Here is a 21,053-nt window from a genome sequence, read left to right on the forward strand (position 1 = left end):
GCACCTTCTGGGAGCTCTCAGTAGTACAGCCTCACAGCACGCACCTTCTGGGAGCTCTCAGTAGTACAGCCTCACAGCACGCACCTTCTGGGAGCTCTCAGTAGTACAGCCTCACAGCACGCACCTTCTGGGAGCTCTCAGTAGTACAGCCTCACAGCACGCACCTTCTGGGAGCTCTCAGTAGTACAGCCTCACAGCACGCACCTTCTGGGAGCTCTCAGTAGTACAGCCTCACAGCACGCACCTTCTGGGAGCTCTCAGTAGTACAGCCTCACAGCACGCACCTTCTGGGAGCTCTCAGTAGTACAGCCTCACAGCACGCACCTTCTGGGAGCTCTCAGTAGTACAGCCTCACAGCACGCACCTTCTGGGAGCTCTCAGTAGTACAGCCTCACAGCACGCACCTTCTGGGAGCTCTCAGTAGTACAGCCTCACAGCACGCACCTTCTGGGAGCTCTCAGTAGTACAGCCTCACAGCACGCACCTTCTGGGAGCTCTCAGTAGTACAGCCTCACAGCACGCACCTTCTGGGAGCTCTCAGTAGTACAGCCTCACAGCACGCACCTTCTGGGAGCTCTCAGTAGTACAGCCTCACAGCACGCACCTTCTGGGAGCTCTCAGTAGTACAGCCTCACAGCACGCACCTTCTGGGAGCTCTCAGTAGTACAGCCTCACAGCACGCACCTTCTGGGAGCTCTCAGTAGTACAGCCTCACAGCACGCACCTTCTGGGAGCTCTCAGTAGTACAGCCTCACAGCACGCACCTTCTGGGAGCTCTCAGTAGTACAGCCTCACAGCACGCACCTTCTGGGAGCTCTCAGTAGTACAGCCTCACAGCACGCACCTTCTGGGAGCTCTCAGTAGTACAGCCTCACAGCACGCACCTTCTGGGAGCTCTCAGTAGTACAGCCTCACAGCACGCACCTTCTGGGAGCTCTCAGTAGTACAGCCTCACAGCACGCACCTTCTGGGAGCTCTCAGTAGTACAGCCTCACAGCACGCACCTTCTGGGAGCTCTCAGTAGTACAGCCTCACAGCACGCACCTTCTGGGAGCTCTCAGTAGTACAGCCTCACAGCACGCACCTTCTGGGAGCTCTCAGTAGTACAGCCTCACAGCACGCACCTTCTGGGAGCTCTCAGTAGTACAGCCTCACAGCACGCACCTTCTGGGAGCTCTCAGTAGTACAGCCTCACAGCACGCACCTTCTGGGAGCTCTCAGTAGTACAGCCTCACAGCACGCACCTTCTGGGAGCTCTCAGTAGTACAGCCTCACAGCACGCACCTTCTGGGAGCTCTCAGTAGTACAGCCTCACAGCACGCACCTTCTGGGAGCTCTCAGTAGTACAGCCTCACAGCACGCACCTTCTGGGAGCTCTCAGTAGTACAGCCTCACAGCACGCACCTTCTGGGAGCTCTCAGTAGTACAGCCTCACAGCACGCACCTTCTGGGAGCTCTCAGTAGTACAGCCTCACAGCACGCACCTTCTGGGAGCTCTCAGTAGTACAGCCTCACAGCACGCACCTTCTGGGAGCTCTCAGTAGTACAGCCTCACAGCACGCACCTTCTGGGAGCTCTCAGTAGTACAGCCTCACAGCACGCACCTTCTGGGAGCTCTCAGTAGTACAGCCTCACAGCACGCACCTTCTGGGAGCTCTCAGTAGTACAGCCTCACAGCACGCACCTTCTGGGAGCTCTCAGTAGTACAGCCTCACAGCACGCACCTTCTGGGAGCTCTCAGTAGTACAGCCTCACAGCACGCACCTTCTGGGAGCTCTCAGTAGTACAGCCTCACAGCACGCACCTTCTGGGAGCTCTCAGTAGTACAGCCTCACAGCACGCACCTTCTGGGAGCTCTCAGTAGTACAGCCTCACAGCACGCACCTTCTGGGAGCTCTCAGTAGTACAGCCTCACAGCACGCACCTTCTGGGAGCTCTCAGTAGTACAGCCTCACAGCACGCACCTTCTGGGAGCTCTCAGTAGTACAGCCTCACAGCACGCACCTTCTGGGAGCTCTCAGTAGTACAGCCTCACAGCACGCACCTTCTGGGAGCTCTCAGTAGTACAGCCTCACAGCACGCACCTTCTGGGAGCTCTCAGTAGTACAGCCTCACAGCACGCACCTTCTGGGAGCTCTCAGTAGTACAGCCTCACAGCACGCACCTTCTGGGAGCTCTCAGTAGTACAGCCTCACAGCACGCACCTTCTGGGAGCTCTCAGTAGTACAGCCTCACAGCACGCACCTTCTGGGAGCTCTCAGTAGTACAGCCTCACAGCACGCACCTTCTGGGAGCTCTCAGTAGTACAGCCTCACAGCACGCACCTTCTGGGAGCTCTCAGTAGTACAGCCTCACAGCACGCACCTTCTGGGAGCTCTCAGTAGTACAGCCTCACAGCACGCACCTTCTGGGAGCTCTCAGTAGTACAGCCTCACAGCACGCACCTTCTGGGAGCTCTCAGTAGTACAGCCTCACAGCACGCACCTTCTGGGAGCTCTCAGTAGTACAGCCTCACAGCACGCACCTTCTGGGAGCTCTCAGTAGTACAGCCTCACAGCACGCACCTTCTGGGAGCTCTCAGTAGTACAGCCTCACAGCACGCACCTTCTGGGAGCTCTCAGTAGTACAGCCTCACAGCACGCACCTTCTGGGAGCTCTCAGTAGTACAGCCTCACAGCACGCACCTTCTGGGAGCTCTCAGTAGTACAGCCTCACAGCACGCACCTTCTGGGAGCTCTCAGTAGTACAGCCTCACAGCACGCACCTTCTGGGAGCTCTCAGTAGTACAGCCTCACAGCACGCTCCTTCTGGGAGCTCTCAGTAGTACAGCCTCACAGCACGCACCTTCTGGGAGCTCTCAGTAGTACAGCCTCACAACACGCTCCTTCTGGGAGCTGTCAGTAATACAGCCTCACATCACGCTCTTTCTGGGAGCTGTCAGTAGTACAGCCTCACACCACGCTTTCTGGGACTGTCAGCAGTACAGCCTCACACCACGCTCTTTCTGGGAGCTGTCAGAAGTACAGCCTCTCACACGTTAGTACCCATGTACCAGATTACACAGTGTCATAATAGACGCCCATAATATGAAGACGAGATCCTGCCTTTGTTTATTCAATGAAATTTTATAAATTTCAGGGAGATCGCCAGGGTAGCTCAGTCAGCATAGTGACTAGGCTACGGGCTTGTCTATCGAAGGGTCGGGGTTCAAGTCTCGTCAGGAACAAGAGATTTCTCTCCACTCCACAGCGGCCAGGCCGACTCTGTGGTCAGCCGAGCTTCCTCTCCAATGTTAAGGGGTAAAGCTGACAACACACGTCCGTCTAGCGTCTAGGTTAAGAATATGTGGAACTATACCCCATGGCGTAGTGCGTAATCAAGCACAGGGACAACTTAAATCTGTCTCATGAACTCCATGGTTCAAACGGAGTTACTGAGAAGAGGCACGACCACCTGCAGGGTCAGGCCGCGCCCGAGGGGCGGGACCAGTCTCGCTCGCAGTCAGTCGGTCAATGCAGCGATGTCGCGCGGCACAGTGTGCTGCGGGCTGCCTACGTGCGCACATGGCCCGGAGGATCAGCCGGTTAGAGAGCTTCCTAAAGCGAGCCCTGCCTGGACCAGTGTTCGACGGTATCAGGTAGGCTGACACATAGCAACTCGCCTCACTATTCAAGAATATTATGGAATATAACGCCGTGTAATCGGCTGAAAGTCAACCGACGTTTCGGAGTTGCTTCCTATCTTCTTCACGTTTCTTCCTGCTTGGCTTATTGTTTGACCCTGAAGGTGGAGGGTACATATTTATCTGAAACGTCGGTTGACTTTAAACGGACTATAAGGCGTTATATCCCAAAAGATAGAACTCTTTTTAACCACCGCTCTGATAACGTCAAATCCTCTAAGAATGAAAACGTGCGAATAACGCAGCAATTTAGGTAGAAACGGGTGGAGTACTATGCTCTGGGTTGTGACGCCGTATAGCCTGGTTCTGCCTCCATCTCATGGGTGTGAGAGTAAGCAGAATTCTACTTTCTGTTTGTTCGGCTTAATCATCGGTCCTGAAAAGAGAGACAGTATGTTCCTGCGAATCACTGGTGAACTTCTAAGGCAATAAAGGAAGTCAGGTCCCAGAAAAGTTCAGTCACCGCTGTCAGAACTTCAAGTCAAACACAGAAACATACTTACTGTATACAGCCTAATCTATTAAACATAAAATATTATTCGGGCTTAATTACACCTTTCAATGTATATTAAAGTGTTCACATTCCCTCTGCTGTCTAAACAAGTAAAAATCAGAACATACATAACTATTATTTTACGCGCTATAATTTATGGGTGTGAAACTTAGTCTCTCATTTTAAGGGGAGCACACAGACTGAGCGTGCTGGAGGAGGGACATCACTGAGCACTGAGCAGCTCCATAACTTGTACTATTTCTCCACTCGACATTTAACTTATACATTTGAGGAAGCAATGTGTCACGCGACTCGCCTCTAAACAATCGCTCCAGTTGATGCAGCATCAATTGAAATTCATTTCGAACGAACTGTAGTCACCTCTCCCAGCACTGACCAAGACCAGTGTTGCTTATGTGTTTCAGATATTATGAGGGGTGTGTGGTCAGGGTGGGTAAAGACGGCTTAAGCTTCAAGTACGTAGTGATCACTGGAAGGTCGCTCCTGCTAGCTGATCACCCGCCCCGAGATGTCCATGAAGTTGTACGATTGGCAGATGTCACTAGCATCACAGTGGTAAGTGTGTGCCCATCCTCCGGGACTGATGAACATTTACTCTTTAGAGTGCACCACATGCTTTAACACACTAAAACCCTGCATTCTGCCCACAGAGTGTATTTATGTGTTCCGTATGGCTCTCACAACAAACAGCGACTGTTTCCCTAAACAGCATTAACCGGTTGGGCTTTGTAGCAGAAATGTAATGTGTTTCCCGTGAGGTACGGACTGAGTTTTCTGCCCACAGAGTGTATTTGTGTGTTCCGTATGGTTCTCACAATAAACAGCGACTGTTTCCTTAAACAGCATTAACCGGTTGGGCTTTGTAGCGGAGATGTAATGTGTTTCCTTTGAGGTACGGACTGAATTCTTAAATATTTGCATCATTTAAATGACCTTCATGTTCCTAGGGCAAATTCTGAGCTTGTAGACCAGTTCCACAAGCAGTACTCCCAATGTTAACACAAAAATACATCTCTCCCTAATGCAGCCCCCCCCCCCAAAATTAACTCAAGATGATGTAAAAACCCCGCTCAGTAACTTCCCTCTGCTGTACACTCACAAAACGATTCACTTCTCAATGCTTTACCTTCTCTCTAACCTACAGTTTCCAGAAGGGCAAGCTGACACTGCCTGGGAACCTTCTGAGACGGCAATTTTTTCCTGTTTCCCCCTTTTCTTCAATATCCTTACCACTTTTCTTCTCTCTCTGTTTTCATGAATCTTCATAGGGTCAAAGGTTCATACACGTGTGCTGTTAAAACCCTCCTTTTGTTCCTTTAGCTACACAGTGACCCGCCTCACAAGTCGCTCTCTCTCAGAAGCAGAAGTTACGACGCTCCTATACAGAATGTCCGGGAATTTGCGTCAACTACGTGGATCGTTTGATGAACACTGACACAGAATTTGGGTGGGATGTATAATTTGTTATCTCTCCGATAATCTTCATTCCACCCACACCAATAATTTCAGAGAAATTTGGTATCAGGGAGTGGCCTACACTAAACGCTATTCCTTACATACCTGTGGGCTTCATATCGGCCACCATTTTCTGATCTCCCCAAGGTCAAGTATGCAACCCTCATTGCCTCTCCTCCCCCCCGCCCACCCTCCAAAGTTCAATCGCACGGCAATCTCGCGTGCCGTTTGGGTAAGACACGCCAGATGCTCCTTTCAGGCACGAGAAATTGTAATTTTAGAAGTTGGCAGCATGATGGTCATGACGCACGTTCAGCAGAATTGAACTGAGAGAAAATGGGAAAGAAGATTTTTAGTTTGGAAATTGCGAAGCTTTGCGTGTTCAGTTTGTCTTGGTGTCCACTGTTCGTGCGTTTTCATAGCAACTTCAGGTCTGAAAGACGAGAGAGTCGCGAACTGGCAGCGGAATGTAGCTCAACACAAGAGACCGACAACCGCGCGGGTTAACGTAGTGGCCACGTTTGGACTCGCATTCCGGAGGTGTTCGGTTCGAGTCTCTGTCGGGAAACTGGCTATCCTAACTGAAATTTTTTATGTTTCCTCCGTCCCTCAAGGCAAATTCCGCGATAGTACATCGACTGCGTCACGACCGCTTCCATCTAAATCCTTTGCAATTCATCATTCATCTTATTATTTGACCCTAATACTCTTAGATACCGATACTGTTGTGAAATAACGCACCAGCAAACAAACGGCCGGTTTGCGGACCACATACCTCGTTCGTAACAGGGAAAGTGTTGAAACTGTAAAGACAGACAGGAGAAGCAAAAATGAAAACGAAAAACAATTAGGAACGAAACAAAGGAAAAGCAAAAGAAATGAAAAGAACACAAAGAAAAAGATGAAATAAAGAGCAAAAAGACGACAGAATAACATAACTATAAAGAATAATTCATAAACGGCTATTATTTTAGAGCGCAGTGGTTACTATATATATCACTCGCTTTAACATATCCGAACCCTGCATTCTGCCCACACAGTGTATTGCGTGTTCTGCATGGTTCTCACAATAAACAGCGACTGTTTCCCTAAACAGCATTAACCGGTTGGGCTTTGTAGCGGAGACGCAATGTGTTTCCTATGAGGCACGAACTGAGTTCTCTGTCCACAGAGTGTAGTTGTGTGTTCGGTATGGTTCTCACAATAAACAGCGGCTTTTTCATTAAAACAGCATTAGCCGGTTGGACATTGTAGCGGAGAGGCAATGTGTTTCCTGTGAGGAACGAACTGAGTTCTCTGCCCATAGAGTGTATCTGTGTGTTCCGTATGGTTCTCACAATAAACAGCGGCTTTTTCATTAAAACAGCATTAGCCGGTTGGACATTGTAGCGGAGAGGCAATGTGTTTCCTGTGAGGAACGAACTGAGTTCTCTGCCCATAGAGTGTATCTGTGTGTTCCGTATGGTTCTCACAATAAACAGCGACTGTTTCCTTAAACAAAATTAACCGATTGGGCTTTGTAGCGGAGACGTAATGAGTTTCCTGTGAAGTACGAACTGAATTCCTATATATTATGTATATGAATTTCAGGTTTCCGGGTTAAAGACGGCGACAGATTCGAGCGGTGTCTATTTCGTGCCAAGGGTCCATTAAACTTCCAGCTGCGAGTGAGGCTCGTTAACAAGCCCAGAGTGCTTTATTGGCGCGGGGTTTCCCCCTCGATAACACAACCAACATTACCCTTGGGGCAAGCGGTAGTTGCCATCGACCACCCCCTGGGGCCGCGGGGGCAAGGGACAATCATACTTAACGGCTGCAATAATTGCGTCGGGCTGATTGGTCAGCTGCAATGTTCAAGGGCACGAGTACAGCATTCGCCTCTGTAGATGGAGGCAGTGCGTTCCTCCGAAATGTTGGTAACCAGAAACAAGACAGACGATCACAGTTTGAATTGTGCGGCTGTTTAAGAAACTTCGTATGTATGTTTCTCACCTTGTGGGCCGTAAAGAGACGCGAAAGAATTTAACCCGCGTTGATTTTAATCTCGACAGCCCCATCAGCGTCAAAGTATGAATGAGCCTTATGTTACTTTGCAAAGCTGTTTAAAATGCCAAGGTTATATTTACGAATGAGACGGCAAGGCCACGACTGGTCAGGAATAGCTAAGGGTTTGCAAGGCGATGGATCCCTACTCTGTCCCTCTGATACACTTCACTCGCGTGAATTGCTCTTATTTTTAGAATTACCCATATCGCGTATCGATTGCTCGGCTTTCCCCTCTCCCCTCCGTCAAGCTTCTCACAAGGAGCCCCACTTACACGTGAATTGAATGTATATTCGTGCCGAACCGCGCGGAGAACACCCGTCTTCACACCCCACGGGAATTACAGACACGATGATTTATAAATCTAAGGCTTACGTCACAGCATTGGAATGTTTGGTTGCTATGCTGTACAGAACCCGTGGCTCTGAGTGCACTTTGGCAGGAGGAAGACATTTGGGGTGCCCTTCACGATATGAAACCGTGAATATAATATTAAAATATTCAACTAGAAATTTTCACAACAGCGACTATGAAGAGTACGATCTTCTGTGCTGTTACAGTCTTGTAGTTCGCAGAAAGTCCAATGTTTCGGAGGAATATACCACCTCGGTCTTCAGGAAAGAAAAGTACGCCGTGAAACACCAAGGAGAAGCAGACGACAAGCTTACGGGCTGTTTCCTTCTTGGTGTTTCTTCGATTGTTTAATTTTTCGAGCCTGAAGAAGGAAACGATATCATCCTTCGAAACGCGAGCTCTCTGCGAACTACACGTTGTCACAACCCAGAAGACAAAGAGGGCGAGGCACGGCGCCCGGCCGTGAGACTCCAGATGTGACACTTCTGGGAAAATCCGGCACCACTAACATGTTTCAGGGACGCTCTTAAACCTGCTCTTTTCTTCCAGGAGCACGACTTCCCCGATTTCCTAAAGGGACCCCAAAGGGACACATGTCAACATATCCGGATGGAACACCGGAAGCACGGGCTGCGTGACTCGAGGGAGGAGACCTCAGACAGGTAGGGTCACGTGAGAAGTCACAGGAGAGTCGAGAGGGGTGTGATCACAGGATGCCTAAAAAGGCATGGTCATAGTAGGCCTCACAGGGTAAGGTCAGGGGATCTCACAGAATAGGGTCACAGGAGAATCGAGAGGGTTTTGATCACAGGACCCCTAAAGTCATGGTCATAGTAGGCCTCACAGGGTAAGGTCAGGCGATCTCACAGAAGAGGGCCACAAGAGTCCTACAACAGGCGAGGCCTCAAGCGACCTCCTACGGTTGGGTCACAGGAGACGTTAGAGGAGATCTCTGAGTTGTAAGGTCACAACGGGGTCACTGCCACCGTCTGTCTCGCTGTCTCGCCACTTACTGCCTAATGAGGACGTCTCCACTGTTTGCAGCCAGATGCTGGTGCCCACAGAAGCCGGCTCTCCGGACGACCGCCCTATAAGCGCGACGCCGACCCCATTGGGTCGCCCTGAGGCTCCCGCACCGGAACCAGGTAAGGCTAACTGACTGATAGCCCCATGTCCAACTTCACACCAGGAGGTCTACCCACTGTCGGCTGTCAATAGTGGTTATACAGTTACAGTTAACACATTATTAGATAATTACAAATTACATGTAAACTAAATTTGAAATTCTGTTAACCTTTATTCGATATTGGCGTTTCCTCCTAACCCTGTATTATGGTTACATAACCATGGCTCAGTCGCAGGACCCTCGTTTGTGAAAACATAGTTCGCCGTATGAAAGTGAGCTTAACCATAATACAGAAAGATCCCTAAAAAAGAATCTGCCCTGATGATGAAGGCAGCAGATACCCACCTACCAAACTGAACGGCATCACGTCCCAGAAAATAATAATGGAGAACTCACAATATTCCTCCGCATACAAGTATATCACATAATTGTGTAAGCGTTGGGGTTTCTATAGCAACGAACTATCGAGATGAACAAAATTATATTCCAGCTCATGAACGAGGGAGCAGTCTTTTGTTTCACTGTATCGTGTCTATTCTATGAGCACCGATAATGTTTTGATGTAGATGTGTGAAGTGTAGTATACTATACAAAGGAGAAGATTAACGACTTACTATTCATGTGTGCTGTTCGTGGGAGATCACGTTAAAGGTTGGCCCCGACATATCATTCGATAACATGTAGGACTGGAAAGCAGTAAGGGAGACGGAAGGGGGAGTTTACGTAACATACGGCGAGAATTCCCGTTGAATTTTCTGAGCGCGCTATGCTACCTCAGCATCAGATAGCCGAAACATTCATCTCAGTCAGCTGAGCGGCTGTCAGCTTATCACGGACGGTTCTGCTTGGTGCCATAAAGCAAGAGAGTGCCGCATGGACTGAAATCACTGAACCTGAATCATTGACCAGGTGCAGAGAACGCGCAGGCCCGCAACTCGCCAGACATAGGGGCGCTTCTGCGGCGCGTGGAGACACAGCGTCCCCACATCCCGAGGTCCAGGAGCTCCTTGGCGCAGTATCCGCAGGCGCAGGTCGCAACGAGTCGCGCCCACAGCTCGCTTGACAAACCGCGGTGAGTACTTGCGCCCCTGGCGTAGTATGACGGTTATACTCGACGAAGATATTTGGACATACTGACAGCGTACCGGCTAGGCTACAAGCTGCACGACCGAGGAATCGTGGTTCGACTCCAGGCAGGAACAATAGATCTCCCCTCCAGAGTGTACATCTCAAGGGGTACCGGGTGCTATGTACCCGGAGGTAAAGAGGCAGAGGCGTGAAGCGGACCACTCAACTCCATTGTGTGTCGAGGTTAAGAATGATGGAGCTATATCTCCACTCCCCATACGTCTTAACGCCTTGCTGCTTACTGAATTAAGTACTGGGACACTTTGCCTTTTAAACAGACCTATAACAGTAACTTGCATTAATGGTCCGCGCCATTGCTCAAGCGGTTAGTCGCTGGCTTCCCACTGCGGCGGCCCGTGTTCGATCCCGGTTCTGGCCAAGTGGGATTTCTGGTGGACAAAGTGGCGCTGGGGCAGGTTTTCTCCGAGTACTTCGGTTTCCCCTGCCAATCTTCATTCCACCAGTTGCTCCACAATCACCCTCACCTATCATCTGGGGCTGGTACAATAGGCCAGAATTGGCCGCAGTACAAGGGACTTAGTCCCACCCCAGTAGAAATAAAAAAAAAAACTTGCATTAATTACAGCAACAACGACCACGTACATTTCACCTTGACGTACAATGACGGTTATGCATGTCGACTTCTTTTTTATTCCTTAACAGATTTGAGGCCCTAAGCGGTATGTGTGTGAAGGAACCATCTGATGTGTATACTACTTAAAAGCCATGTTTTATTTCCCAGAAAAAAACAACGTATAGCTTGCCATGATAACTGAGAAAACAATGGGTAGATTTGAAGCTACTGCAATCCTTGTGACTTTCTTGATGAATATGGGAATATTCGGCAATAGCCAGACGTAAATTAAACCATCTGCACACAGAGGGTGTCAGTGTGACGCAGCAGGTACAGTGATTATCTGGGCCTGTAGAGTCCATTACTGTCGACCTAAATAGCCCAGGAATGCAACACGCAAGGCACGAGGCCTACGCTAATGACTACATGCGGCCAGACCGCAGCTCGTAACGAGTTACGTGTAATTACATCCTGTCGCGTCTTCCAACTACTAAAACAAAATCCCGCTTTTGGTCATATCTGGCACAGAACAATAGGCCATTATGCACTGTCTGAGCTCATAAAATGGCATTTCCAAATGTTTCAATCGACACCAGAATTAAGTCTCCGCGTCCAAGGAAACCAGACCAACAATTAATAGTTTCCTATTGTTGCGAAATCCCGTGCATATATTAGTTTATGAAGTAATGTAAATGACTGTCGATGAGGTCACTGGATTTTTCAATTGACCTAACCCTTCCAGCCGCACTATGGCCCTAGGGTTGACTCAGCCCCTAACATAAATGAGTACGAGGAATCTTCCTGGGGTTAAATGGCAGCCGGCGCGCATGGCTGACAACCCAAATGCCATCTGTAAGCCGACTGTCCAGAAAATGTGGGAGCCTCGACGTCTCACAACCCCATGGCCCTCCACGGCCTGTTACAGGAACAGCCTTAACTTTTTACCTGTAAATGACTACCACAACTTCAAAACAAATTCCAGAAACGGCGAGCTTTCAACGCGAAGCCCTGTTTGCAATGGCAGAGTACAGACAGACAATGTGGCGGACTGCATTATGAAATAACAGTGGACAATCGGGTCGCGTGTGTGGCGACAGCGACGCTTATAAAATATTACCTCCTTTCGGCTATTTTTGAAAGTTTTATATTCTCGGGGCCATATTGTAGAGCGGTCAGCCGACTGTATTTGTTCAATTGGGGGCGTATTGGGGGCGTAGATGTATATATCTGCACGCATACCTGGAGTTCAATTGGAAAAGGAATTGATTGCTTTAAATCTGGGTCGCTTTTGTCTTTTGCGTGCGGAAGCTTTTTCTGAAACGAGTGAATCTGGAGTGCAAACGCGTGAATTACGGCTGGCTTCGATCCCCGGCTTCCTCCATTTCCTGTTGGTTCATTTCATTGCTTTCCTTTACCTACTTCCCATTTCAATTCTGCTTCCAAAGGTTAAAAAAAAGGAGTGAGTGATCATAACCAACCGAAGTAGCTCAGGTAACACAGTGAGTAAGTGAACGGGCTGGGCGGCCGAGGAATCGGGGTTCGATAGCAGATGGGGGAAAAGAGATTTCACACTTCTCCATAATGTAGACACATGCCATGGGATCCATGCACCCTCCTATGTAATGGTTACCGGGAGCTGTCTCCCCGAGGATAGAACGGTCGGAACGTGAAGCCTCCAGCAAGTAAAAGGTTAAGAAAACGCAGGGCTATACCTCAACTCCATCGCTTTTCTAATCTGATCCGACAACGTATTTATTTACCAGCGTGCCACCGGATTATGCTTTAATGGTGAATTGTTGCTGCTATAAACATTATTGTTGCGAACGTTTCCGAAATAGTCCGCAAGTCGTAAGGTTTGCCTGCTTGTAGTTTCCATGGAAACCAAATGCAAACGTACCTATGATAGAAGCAGAATATGACCGCAACAGACAGGAGGATTTTAGCCAATATTTCAGTGTCGGCTTCGGCCCCAAAAATTGCATCCCTAGATTATTATTATTATTATTATTATTATTATTATTATTATTATTATAACAACTCTCGGATGTCACAGCGTGCATATTCAGTCATATCGTGATTTCAAACTGTCCCCCGAGAACTGTGACGTGTCCTGCCTGTCTAAAACACCTTTCAGGGCACGTGACGCCTTGAGTAGCCAATCTTACGGCAGAAATATCCCTTGTCTTCAATGAGATAATCAATATGAAGTTATTGCTTCCAATCGTGTGTTGCAAATAGGATCTAGTGGCAACCATTTACGTAACTATCCGACGATGAAAGCTCAGAGATGCTTTGAGGCGGAGAGGACCAATGGAAACCGCAGAAAGAGATGGGAATTGTCACATCTTTCCTGATGAATTTTCAACGGACATTTCACTGCTGCCAATGAAACGCAGAAGTACATTCAACGAATAAACCGGTAGCAGTCAAGACAGAGCAGCCTAACGAAGCGGTTTCTCTTGACCTGTGCCTCACCATCCTTGAATAAGGTCAAGTTACAGAAGGATAACAGATATTGATCATGCATGACACTGACACACTCATACTGTCGACATAGCAACTGGTAAACAAACACGTCACAGCTCGTATCAGAGGCAATTACCAGCCACAGGTTACCCAAAATATACGATTCTTTCCTATACCGAACGTAGTTTCAGGCTGACCCGAAACAAATATGCGTACACCTGATAGACGTTTCTGTACGGAATATCACTACTGGGTGACTCAAAACATGCGAGTCGTTTCTTTCGCAATTCCTATATTATTATTATTACCCGCCTGTGCGGTCTAGTGGTCAGAGTTCCTGGCTACAGTTCCAGAGGTCTGGGGTTTGATTCCCAGTGCTGCCAGATTTTCTGAGAAGTAGTGGGTCTGGAACGGGGTCCACTCAGCCTCGTGAGGATAATTGAGGAGCTATTTCAAGAAAATAGCGGCTCAGGTCTAGAAAACCGAAATTAACGGCCGTGGGGATTCATTGCGCTGACCACGTGACACCCTCTATTCGCAAACGTTGGCATTAACTTCGCCGACAAGCGGCAGTCGATCGGTCGGTATAGTTCGCTTACGGACTCAAGCAACGGAGTTTGTTTTTATTCTTCTCATTATTATTATTATTATAACTGTTTCTGATTTATTTACTTACTTACTCATCACTTGCCTTATTTCTTTATTTATGGCCTATATGACGATGATAACAGTGGGTTACACTATACACGTTCGAATGATTGGTGATAGTGGAAAATGAATTGGAGAGGACGTGGAAGGAAGCGGTCGTGGCCTAACGCTACATCTGCCTGCAGAAACTGAGGTTACCACGACAAATCTCAGTCCGAAGAGGCCGGTGTCTGGCAGGAACAAAGGAACTGAAATGTATTGCGTGTCTGCAGCCCTCGCAGGGTGCGTGACGTGGACGCGGTACGAGGCACCCAGAAACCCGACTCTGTACAGGAGGCAGACTTCCACCTGTACGTTCTTCAGGCGGGCTCTGCCCTGCTGGACCACCTCCAGAGCGGCTGGAGGGCCAGGATCCTGGTGAGTTCATAGCTGGACACCATCACTACATCGCTAGATTGCCCATTACCGTTAATACTTCAAAGAAAACACACTGCGTTGCTGAAAATTACTGCCTTCCGGGATTTGACGCCATGAATTCTCATTTATTTATTTATTTATTTGTTTTATTTAACGGCGCTGCCAGTAGCTCAGGCTACACAGTGTTGAATGGTAGGACGATCAGCAAATTGGAAAGGATTTGGGGGGAAGTGGTGCTGGCTCAGATCAGGAACTGAGGAAAACAAGGGAAAACCTCAGTAAGGACAGTCGGCGCTCTGGCCGAGATTCGAAACGGCCACCACCAGAATGCGCATGCAAAACGTTGAAACCAGAACCAACTTGTGTGGGGACGCCATGAAGTCTGGTGCATATGAACGTTTCAGAGGAATTTGCTGCCTCCATCTTCAGAGTATTCGAGTACAGGTCCCTCCTAAACCCTGGTAAATATGTACAAAATTATACAGCGTCATCCCAGGAGACAGTAGTCTTCATAGTTACTTCCATAAGAACCACCAATCTCATATTACGTCTCCGCTACAAAGCCCAACCGGTTAATGCTGCTTAGGGAAACAGTTGCTGTTTATTGTGAGAACCATACGGAACACACAAATACACTGTGTGGGCAGAATGCAGACTCTGAGTGTGTTAAAGCGGGTGATACATATAGTTACCAATGGGCTTTGAAGACTAATACCCAACCAAAAGTAGTTCAGTTCACGTGTTTGCCTAAGCTCTATTATAAATTTCGTTCCATTTACGCCAACTTCTCCCAAGTGGATTGTTTTATTGATATTGCAGAGCTCGACTCTGGAGTTAGCCGGCTGTCAGTTGGGGGGTTCGGCGTGGGGGCACAATGTGCAGCACCTGGACACCGTCTATCAGCGCTACAAACGGCAACTACTGGATCCAGACAATTCGCCACACCGAAGTTTCGCGCTTCTGCAAGAACTGCACACGAGCCTCCAGAGACACGCGGACCTCAAGAAAATCTTCTGGAAGGCACGTGATTCACAAACGAGTCTAACGACAGCGAGTCATGGCAGTGCAATCATTACATTTAGAGTTGGCCTATCCAAAACCTTGCAATGATGGCATTTCAGTGAAATTACTGAGTGTCTGGGACTAGCTCTATCGATTGGGTCCCACTGAATATGCTTTCACCTGAAGACAGAGGAGAATCCGGTCTCCGAAACGTTTTGTTTTAAATAAAGACAAGACGATGGATAATGTCCAGAAACACAATAATTGTAAGAAAATTCTGGCTAAGCCCGCGAAATTCCACCATCTGACGCATGTGTCCGGTCCTGCGGGCGTTGGGGCAAGTGGAGCTATCGCTCCACGTATTCCTGCCTGCCACGGGATTAGATGGATGTGAGTAGGCAGATCCACGCTCCGGCCTATCTGTCACCTAGGGAAAGAGCCCCTATTACCCATTGTACAGGAGGCTGGTGGGCCCCAAAGCAGGTCTGTAAGATGTGATTTCCTTTCCGTTAATCGGTTGTATAGCCCGAAGCGTACTCACTATACTGACTGAGCTACAGCAGCTCCTAATGCGTACTAGTGTTGCAATAAACGCTATTGGCATCCTGTATGCAGTGAGAGAATGTGACGTCACCTGTTCGCTGTGCTCGCCCACAGGACCAGATGCTGTACCACTTCCTGATGCAGAGGCTGCAGCTGTCCTTCCCAGGGTCACCCCAACCCCTGGGGGGCCTCGCCACGCAGAACACTCTGTATGCCCGGATCGATGAGCTGCAAGTGGCAGCAATGCTCCTGTACATTCTGTTGGAGGCCCTGCGAGACAGCGACAGCATCAATGACAAAATCCAGGCACGTGAAGGGCTTTTGTTGTGACGGGAATAACCAAAGATTTCTTGACCACCGAAGCAATTGAAGATTTCTTTCTTCCGGAATGTGAAGTCGTATAGTTTGGTACATTATTACCGTGAAGATGGAAGCAGCAAGTTCCTTCGAAACGTTGGGAAGCAGTTAAAAGGTATATTTGGCCTTCGTCCCTATTGGTTCGCTAAGTGCGCCAGGCCTCCCTCTCTGTATGTCAGGGCCATTCATCTCAATGCTGCTCTTATTCTTCCACACTGGAGATGGAGGCAGGAGGTTCCTCCGAAACGTTTCTAATGATCTAACATAGTACACAGCGCCCCATCCCAAGAGACAGTGAGCTTCATACTAAGTCCTGTCAGGACCTCAAGTCTCGTGTGATAACTCCAGGATCTGCATGCATTTCCCATTGCTCCAATGCGTGCCACATACCCTTCCATTCTATCCGATTTCATCATTCTAATACTACAGTAAAGCCTCGCTAATCCGGAGTAACTGGGGGAGGGGAAGTCATCTGGATTAGGGACGCAAAATGTAGCCCCCCCCCAAAATGAAAAATTTAGTGATTAAAGTAGTGCTGATGAAAATAAATAAGAGACTATCGCTCTAGAGCCTTTATTTAAGAACTATAAAAAGACAAAACATTTATTCATTGATAGAAGCCTGAGAAGTTGTACTTGTTTTTCAACACAATGCAGGTTTGAAGAAGCTGTTAATGTTGTGTGTGAACACACAAGTGACTCATCAGCTTACCTAAATGTCATGTGTCTTTTAAAGTCTGCACTCAACTGCGAAGGCCTACCATATACAGCAAGCACTACAAATTACAAAGCTGCTCCCTGGGCTACTGTCTCTACGCTCCTGTCGCTGCATTGTACCCCCCTCACATGAGCCTTAGGTCTCACAGTCCATGTGCAGGGAAGAAGTGAAGGTGCTCTGGTGCCCAATTAAGCACCACACCATGAAGATGTATGGTGAAATGGAGGCATAACTTCACACATTGACCTTAGCATGGGATGGAGGTGAGTGGTCAGCTTCACACTCCAGTTGCTTTACCATCTGTATCCACTGGCCAGGTTACACAGCAGGTTTGAATGTTCTGGATAAGAGTAAAATCACCTCTCCTGAGAATCGAACCCCAAATCCTCATCCATCCAACCAGCAGTCTGTCACTATACCAACTGAGCTAGCATGACTCTATCCTTGTGAATTAGGCAAGACTATATGTGACTCTGAGGGTGACATAAGCAGTCTGCCCCCACACGAATCCTGTGGCATGGCAGAGGTACCTGGTGTGAAAATCAGGCAGGGAAACAACTCAATTCTGTCATCCCAACACTTTCAAACAGCCCACAACCATACCATCTGTTGCAGATGCTTCAGTTCAACCGAGGTGCCGTGCTCAAGAGGCTACTGACCCTGCTGGTCACCCCGCCAAGCATCCCCAACAGGCATCGCACAGTCTGCTGTCACATGCTTGAGGACTTCCGTGAGTTCGGCTCTGGAGGGTGGACCAACCTTCCAGAGGCAGAGGTAAGTAACACAGCTTGCGATGGCAGGCATGATATCCACATTTCATGGTGGAGTTCCCCCTGAGCTTAACGAACCACTGGAAGCATAATAGTTACTGTCTGCTGCATTGAACGGTGAGATTCACTGGCGGCTAGAATGTTGTCTGCATTCAAGATGATTTACAGCAAGATGAATGCATACATCTTTCAGCTGTTCAAATTTCCTTTTGTATTACTGACCTTTGAGCAGCGTTATCATTGATCAATTGTTGCTTTCTATTGTTTGGTGACTAATAACAACAGTTATGCGATTTCCAGTGTTCAATGAATAATCGATATTGGATTATTCCAGATAATCCTCAAGGGGAATAATCCAAAAGGTGGATAATGAAGGCGTATGAACCAAAAAGCGAGCAAAACGCAGTGATTTCACTTCGTTGTTTCGACTCCCTCTTAATCCTCAAGATGGATGCATAAAGTTGCTCTGAAAAGTTCATTAACCTTACTGAATTGCATGGCTACATCCAAGAATTGCCTCTATGGGATTTGTGGTGCATAAAGTGACAATGGGGTAACCTTATTTCCCACCAATTTCAGTTTTCCCCTGCCAACTATCATTCCACCAATGCTCTATATTCAGCACTTATCAAGGTCTGCTTCAATTAGCCCACACAAGGTGACATTACCAAGTGATTGTCCACACAACTGATGTTTGAACTTTCTGTGAAGAAAGGTATACATGGGGCCTATTGGAACCAAGATAAAATAATATTTTGATGATGGCCCAAATATAAAGTTGTGTAGAAATCCATTCAGTACTTTCTGACAAAGATGTGGCTGGAGAGAGGTGCGGGCCCTCCAAACAAAGCTTTCACTTCATATCTCTTTCAAAGAACACTTACAGAAGAAACTAAATCTTAAGTTACACCCACAGCAGTAACTTATCAATGTCTCTGCTTCCAGCTCATAAAAATGCTTGCTGAGGTGACGAATGTCTCCACGGCCATCTTGTATGAACTCCTTCTGACACTACAGAACATGATCCAGAACAAATCAGCACTGAAGCTGACCAAACTGCTGGATGGGGTGGCCATGGTATGTACATCTCCAAAATGTATCACAAGCAACACGGCCTGTGCCTTAACTGCTTCACTCCTTGGCAACTAAACTGGGTTGGTTCCCATTTCAACAAAATGTTACAATATCAAGATGAAAGACATATGTTAAAAGCTTAATCTAATCCAAAATGCAACTGATTACCTCACTGCTTCGCTCTCAGGAATGCCACATGAAGCGCAGTGTCAGCCAACTTCTTGGGCTCCTGTTCCCATCCCCTGCACACAAACTGACGCCTCTGGAAGCTGTCCTTGTATATCAGCACGTCTTCGTGCTCAAGTGTCTCATGGAGAGCCTCAGCAGGGTACAGGATTATGTTCAGGAGCAGTTTGAGGAAGAGTTCAGGTTCGTGACTCATGAGGCTGAAATTCAAAACAGGAGCATCATATTGTGCAAGAGTTCTATTGCTTCGACAAGTTGGAATCAAAAATAATATTCAACAAATGATGAGGTACAGTCTGTGGACTTCTGGGTTGTGACACCGTGGAGTCCTGTGGCAGATACCCAGCATGCTGGGGAAACATGACTGAAGTGTGCTGCATGAGGAGCTGATTCAGTTACACAGGCAGGTCACAAGGATGGTGAGGGCATTAGAAAATGGCGTTCAGTCTGAACCGATATACAGGAAATGTACCCTTTCAGGGAAAGAGTATTACCTTTTATCTCCAGATAGGAATGCAACTGTAGTACCATATTCCTCTGAAATGCTGGTATCTGCCTACAAGACCACACACAATTACAACCCTGAAGAGCATAATCTGAACAACCTCAGAACTTAACAAGTTCAGGTTCAGGCTGACAATCTCATCAGGTCGCTTTTCAGAAGCACACCCACATTATGCCACATGTCCTGACCCACTGTTTCAGATATTACGTTCGCTGGTCACGAGTCAGTCGCAAGTTGCCAGACAGTTACCCAATTAAGCGACTTCTGCAACAACTTGTGGATGGGGTGCAGCAGTTGGCATCTAGGGGGCACACAAATCTGATCCCTCACAATTCGGCTGACGACCTACAGTAATTTACCAAATCCAGCAGCCTGACACAATGATTTGTGTTAATATCTCTTTGCTTTTCTTAAACAATAATTACAGATCGTGAGTGTAAATGGTGAGAAGAGTGTCCATAGCTACCTCTGTCATGCTCACTGTGTTTCTCGCTGCTACAGCTAGAGTGGTGTGAACTGTAGACATTCTGTCTTCAGAAACTTGTTACACTTATTCTTCTTAATTATAACCAATTTCCACTGATTGACAATAAACTATTTATTACTCTAGTCATCTGAATTATGACACCATGTAGTCTGTGTAGGTGGTTATCAGTGCTTCAGAGAAACACGCTACCCTTGCAGGAGGAGGCAGTATGTGACTCTGAAATGTTGGAATTCATCTGTCACACTATATGGTGCCATAACGCTCAAGACTATAACACAAATCTTCATGATGGTGAAAACAAATATAACTTAACTTGTCTGTTTACTGTTTAAATTTATTAAACTGGTCAGATGCTCTGAAAATTAATGAAAAAATTTGACGACCGCCATCCCCTCCCATAGTTTCCATGGGCAACCTTACCATTAAGCCACTCCTACACGACAGCCCTTGAGGGACACTCCGAAACACAGTTTCACTGTATGTGTGAGACATAAAATTGAAAAGTTCCAGAAAGAAAGCTTGGTAGAATAAGCATAATAATAGCCCAGAGGCATATTTCATCAGGAAAAATCACCACTGTGATACCAACTGATGAGAACACAATACTGAATGAACACCTGCTCTGCAATGCTGCCATCTTATGCTCCTATCATAACTAAAAGAGAACAGTTTCCTATTTGGTTTCCACGGAAATGATCACTGACAAAATCACTGCCCTCCTCAGACGATCTATTTAGCAATATGTTTGTTATATGAGCTGTGGGCTCATAAACTGCTCAGTACTCACCGTCTGTTACTGGTCCTAACTTATCAGTATTGATTATTGCACATGAAAAGCAAATGAACATTTGCAAGGTGATGAGCAATTGAGGTTGTTCTTTAAATTTACAGATACCTTGCATTTGAAGAGACTGGACACTGATGTAAGTGCCGACACATTATTTGGGGCCCTTGTTTGTTTTTAATTCAACAAGAAGTTGAACTGTGTGTAGAGTGATGAAACA

General features: G+C 47.5%; 1 protein-coding gene across 2 annotated transcripts; it reads left to right on the plus strand.

Moving 5' to 3' along the window:
- Positions 1-3,477: 3,477 nt before the first annotated feature.
- On the plus strand, positions 3,478-20,373 carry LOC111864003 (uncharacterized protein C12orf56). Of its 2 annotated transcripts, XM_023850894.2 has the most exons (12): positions 3,478-3,637; positions 4,601-4,751; positions 8,599-8,711; positions 9,094-9,194; positions 10,085-10,247; positions 14,264-14,408; positions 15,228-15,428; positions 16,068-16,259; positions 17,643-17,801; positions 18,743-18,874; positions 19,059-19,240; positions 19,763-20,373. In XM_023850894.2, the coding sequence occupies exons 1-12, from the start codon at positions 3,513-3,515 to the stop codon at positions 19,914-19,916; spliced, it is 1,818 nt and encodes a 605-aa protein (XP_023706662.2). In that variant the 5' UTR covers positions 3,478-3,512; the 3' UTR covers positions 19,917-20,373. The 2 variants fall into 2 exon arrangements, with proteins under 2 accessions (XP_023706662.2, XP_023706663.2); XM_023850895.2 differs by lacking the exons at positions 15,228-15,428; positions 16,068-16,259 and having other exon boundaries at positions 3,480-3,637.
- Positions 20,374-21,053: the final 680 nt, after the last annotated feature.

The sequence above is a fragment of the Cryptotermes secundus genome, unplaced genomic scaffold, assembly GCF_002891405.2.
Source record: "Cryptotermes secundus unplaced genomic scaffold, Csec_1.0 scaffold279, whole genome shotgun sequence".
NCBI lineage: Eukaryota > Metazoa > Arthropoda > Insecta > Blattodea > Kalotermitidae > Cryptotermes > Cryptotermes secundus.

Bases quoted from the DNA above. Each gene is read 5' to 3' on its own strand.
- LOC111864003 (XM_023850894.2), top strand. From the start codon at position 3,513: ATGCAGCGATGTCGCGCGGCACAGTGTGCTGCGGGCTGCCTACGTGCG. The intron at 9,195-10,084 runs GTAAGGCTAACT...ATCATTGACCAG, and splicing joins GGCTCCCGCACCGGAACCAG to GTGCAGAGAACGCGCAGGCC. The intron at 17,802-18,742 runs GTAAGTAACACA...CTCTGCTTCCAG, and splicing joins CCAACCTTCCAGAGGCAGAG to CTCATAAAAATGCTTGCTGA.